Genomic DNA, 5,064 nt, shown 5'->3' with positions numbered 1-5,064 from the left:
GGATCGTGTCTAGGGAAAGCATGCTCAAAGGCACAAAAATCATGATCCAAGACAAAACAGCTAGAATTTTTCCAATTTTGAAAGGGGGGACGATGGTAATACTGCTAATTATAGAGGAATATCTCTTCTCGACGCGGGGTAAAAAATTCTGGCCAGAATAATGGACAGCAGGTTATCAGATTGGTTAGAAAGAAATGCAATTCTAAAACAATTCTAGTGTAAACCACGGGTTTACTCTAAATTCACTAATTAATAACAGAATAAAACAGGAAGGCGGCAAACTTTAAATAGAATTTATTGATTTCAAAAAAGCTTTCGACACGGTGGAAAGAAATCTATTATTTAAAAAGTTGCAGCTAATTGGGGTATCAGTTTGAATGCTTAGAATGATCAAAACTATTTACCAAGATACTTTGAACGAAGTCTTCACAGGGGAAGGAACCACTGAAAGCTTTAGAACAGACAGGGGTCTTAGACAAGTGTGCCCGCTGAGTCCGACGTTATTAAACATTTTACTCGACGATATATCTTATTTGCCGCATGACTACAAGGACCTGAAAAATATAATATTCAATTATACCTTGCGTATAATTATTATACATTGCGCAAAGTCAACTCTGTCATTGTAATGATGCTACCAAGGACTCACTAAAAACCACCACCCTTTTTTCTTGGCATTATTCCCTCTGGAACAGATTTCGCATTACTTCAAGGGGTGCCGTTTCTTTAGCCGTGCTTCGGCCCTCTTCTTTTATGCCAACTTGGTCTTCTCCTGGCTATCTGGGCTTCTTATTGGACCTGCCCAGCTACGATGTTAGATTGAAAGTCCAAGAGGCTTCTTCAACGAGGCTGCCTCTCTGAACGCCAAGCAACTCCTTGTACCCAAACGATGGTCTGTCAGTGGCGCATCTCCATTTGCGACGCAGAGGTAGCACTGCGGTGTGCTTTCGCATGCTACAGCTTTGCTTCCTTCTTTTCCGCATCGCCAGCATGATTTGGTCCTGTCTGGACCCTCGCATTTCGCTGCCATGTGACCAAAGCCTGGGCAGCGGTAGCATTTCATGGCCTCTATCCTTTTACTTACATGGCAGGACACCCAACCCACCTTCAGGTGTCCTGCGCGTACCAGCCTTGCAGCCAGTTCGTCTGACAGCTCCGCAAAGGCCTTTAAATTGCCTCTGAAAGGCCTTTTCGTGAAGCTGACCTTCATATCTCCGATAGCTTGGTTTAAGAATTTACGTCTCACGGCCGCTTCGACCTCTTCGGCATCTGCTGTTGTGTCGAGGTCCAATACCCCGACCTCGGCGTGGTGGACGAGCTCGCGTACGCCACCCCCTTCGCCGATCACCTCCTTAATGGCAGCCGAGAACTCCGCTCTGCCCCTCGATGTAGGCCCCAGTTCCACCAGGACCTAGCCCTTTCCTGTTTATCTGACCCCCTTGATGTTGACGACAAGGGCATCAGGCTTCACCACCTTCTTGAGGTCCTTTAGAACCTCGGCATACCTCAGACCCTCGGCCGCTTTGATAAGAACCGCCTCGGGTCGAGCTCTTCTCCATGTCTTTCTCTGCTTCCTAGTGTCGATGAATGCAGGTTCCTCTTCTCTTGCCACCTTCTTTGGAGTCGAGGTCGCAGGCGCTGAGGCGTTGCGTGTTTTCGGCTTCATACGCCTTTGCTTGGAGGAACCAGGCTCCATGGGACTCAGGGTGGTCTCCCTCTCTCGCTTCCTATCACAGAGAGTGGGATCTACTACGACTTCGTCTGTTCGAGTGCCACTTTGGTTTGTCCTCTTCTTGGTATTCTCCTTTCGGGTCATGGCCCTCATTCTTGTCGTTCGTTGAACATTTTCGATCAAATCCCTACGAAGCCCTTCGGTCGTTATAGTGTGATCGCGGAGTTCCTCTATCAGACGTTCTGCTCGTGTCGATTCGTCCCTAATTGGGAGCCACATATTATTCTTCTCCCTGCTGAAACCCACCATTTCTTTATTCGTGTCATGCAGCTTTTCGATGAGATCATATGTCTCGATAAGTTTGACATCCATTTCTGATATGCCCTTTTTGTTTATCGATACTTCTCTTATATCGTCTTCCCCAGTGAAGTCCAATAGACCTCCTAATTTCTCGCAGAGACCCCTGTCAAAGCATGTTTGGTTCTCCCCAAAATCCTTGGAACCGGCACTAACCACCGGGACTGGAACCCGATCGGAATCAGTGGGGAGATTTCTACTTCCGTGGGGTATGTCGTTTTTCACATACCCGCTCATGACTGGTTTTAATTCGGGGTTCCTTCCCCTAGCTGGTTTTTGTCCGCCCCGGGTATTTGATACTACCCATATCTGGGGGGCGTTCCCCTATCCGCAACCTGGGGAGGCGTCCGATGAAGGACCAGCAACCCCACACGGGGTCCTGAGGACAACTTACGGACGTCCTCAGAATGTTATAAAGGACCACGGTGTGCCTAAACGAATTTTAAATGGGGGTGGCAAGATTATTGTATTGATTTTTGTGTAAAATCTGACATGGTCGGTTTTCATCAAATCTCCACGTTTAAGACTCCCTGAGTCAGAAAAAACTATTTTTCTGAAGGTTCATGTATGTCTCTCTGTAGTCTGTAGTCTTTTTTAGATACGATAACTTTCGAAAGATTGATCAGATTGGATTCTGCTTCGGCACACTTTCTATTTACGGTTGTCCATAGCACTTTCAAACACGAACAATTTATTCATATGACTTTTTCAATAAAATCAAGATTGTCAGAGTTATAGCATTTTCAAAATCCTAACAAATAAACGGAAATTAAGTTTTAAGCCAAATAACGCATGATATGAAAAAAAGTCAGGAGTAAATAAATGTTTCTTTCCGGGAGCCTTACAATGGTATGATAACAAATTTTTTTAGCATAACAACTTTTGAAAATTCTATGTGTGGTTTTCCGTAGTACTAAGAAACACGAACAATTTATCTTCACGACTTTTATCGATAAAAGCAAAATTATTAAAGTTATAACATTTTCAAACCCCCAAAAACAACGATAATTAACATTTTAAGCCAAGCAATGCACGATATGAAAATAGTCGGTAGAAAAAAATGTTGCTTTTTTGGAGCCCTACAATATTATTCTGTTACAACACTGAATTCCATACTCTTAATGGCTCACATTATATTCATAATGTCGTAGGACAAATAAAGACGTTTTTAGGACGTCTTTTTGATGTTCCGATGCCCACTGGGACGCGTTTTGACTCACCCCCTCGAACGGAGATACACCTCCTCGAAAGATATTATAAACGTAGATGCGGTACGGGGCGTCGGAGTGGGGAATTATATATATAGGACATCACATTTTCTGCCCTATCGAGGTGCTGCCCTCATCTTACTACGAAGTCGAATTCTTGTTTTCTCATTCTTCGTAAAATATGACGGTAAAGCAGTAGAAAATTTTTTGTGGTTAGAAAAGTTTGACATGTATGTATCGCTATATTTTTTCAGATCTGAGCCTTGATCCAGGTTTTCGATACAGTCTTTTTTTTAATTATAAAAAAATTTTCTCGTAAAAATCATATTTTTAATTTTAAAAAAGTATTATATAGTGTTTTTAAATCACAAAAGTTCTTCTGAAAAATTGAAATGTTAATAAAAAACACTTGTTTTTATATATTAATTTGTCGGTAAAATTTTTTGTATAATTTTAATTTTTAATTCAAACAATAATTTTTAACACTTTAAATATTAAACAAAAATTTATTTGATAACAATATTTTATTATCGTAGCTTTAATAAATTATTAATATTGATTAAGAAACAATTTTATTTGGGAAGTCTTATTATTTGGGAATTTTCAAATTCGTTAATATTATAAACTGTTCAGGAATTTTATTCGTTTTGGAATTGTATTTTTTGGGATAGAGAAATTTACCGAGTCGGAAATTTTATTTTTCGGGATATTTCAGCCGTCCCCATAGAATTACAGAAAATTTGCTCTAATTATAATTTCGGCGCTCGATCTTGTTGATTTTTTCCTACATTATTATTAAAAATAAATGTGTATGGAAATTTTTTATATCACAAAGTTAAAGATAATCTCAATTAAAAATTTAAAAATTCGCTGTACATCCAATTTTTATTCTTGGATCTTGGCAATTTTTTTCTAATCCATTTCAGTGACTGGTAAACAGGGGTGATTTTCTCTTGAAAAAATGTGATTAAAATTTGAAAAAATTGGGTAGGCTTTTTTGACATCTAGGTATGTAAAAAAGCTAAACTGCAGAAAATTTAAAAACTAATTTAAGAACTATTTATACTCTTTTAAGATACCAATGCAATTTACATAACACTAATTGTAAAATTTGCAGAATTTTAGGCCTTCAGTTTAGGAACTTGAATTTTAACGTTAAAATTGCTTCATTTTCAGAATACAGCCTTATTGTTTGAATTTTCAGAATTTTTCGAAATTGTTAAAAGGCGAAAAAGTTTGAATTTAAAATTTAAAAATGCGAAAATACGCCATTTTCCATGTTCATTTGCAATCCAGCAAGTCATGAAAGTCGATCCTTTGCTTTCAGTTTTCTTTTTAAACTATACCTTGAATTCAATTAGGCCGTCGGCCCGCCTGCCAAAAAGTGCGATGATTTGACCACGTATGCTCTTTTGCGTTTCGGTCATTAAAAATATGCTTATCAACGAACAAGCAAAATCAACCGGTCCCCGCGGAACACCTGGTGGCTAACTTAATTGTTTATTGCAAAAGAAAGGTGCTTTTTGTGATGATAGTACCACGTATGCCGAGGTTACCGATCGACGTTTCATAAAAAATGAATCCAGCGCAAAACAATCGGCATACGGTTTCCGCGGGGCATAAGGGTTGGCATACACCCTTAAAAGTGTTTCGAAATTCTTCATTTTGTGATCATAGTACCACGTATGCCCTTTTGGAATTAGATTACTTTTTACTTGAAATGAGCAATTTCAGAATGGCATACAGTTATCGCGGTTCTCGCTATTTTCATACCTGTACACACCTGCATTGATTAAAACGGTTTTGTGATGATAGTACCACATTCAT

At 39.4% G+C, this 5,064-nt stretch overlaps 1 protein-coding gene across 1 annotated transcript; it reads right to left on the bottom strand.

Annotated features, from left to right (window-relative positions):
* Nucleotides 1-814: 814 nt before the first annotated feature.
* Nucleotides 815-1,210, bottom strand: LOC117178647 (cellular nucleic acid-binding protein-like). Its single transcript, XM_033370071.1, has one exon. The coding sequence runs from the start codon at nt 1,208-1,210 to the stop codon at nt 815-817; it is 396 nt and encodes a 131-aa protein (XP_033225962.1).
* Between the last annotated feature and the right edge of the window lie 3,854 nt (nt 1,211-5,064).

Source organism: Belonocnema kinseyi, chromosome 8, assembly GCF_010883055.1.
Source record: "Belonocnema kinseyi isolate 2016_QV_RU_SX_M_011 chromosome 8, B_treatae_v1, whole genome shotgun sequence".
Taxonomy (NCBI): Eukaryota; Metazoa; Arthropoda; class Insecta; order Hymenoptera; family Cynipidae; genus Belonocnema; species Belonocnema kinseyi.
Note: the sequence above shows the minus strand (reverse complement) of the source record. Positions and strands in the feature narration are given on the sequence as shown.

Coding starts and splice junctions, on each gene's coding strand:
- LOC117178647 (XM_033370071.1), bottom strand. CDS start 1,210: ATGAAGGTCAGCTTCACGAAAAGGCCTTTCAGAGGCAATTTAAAGGCC.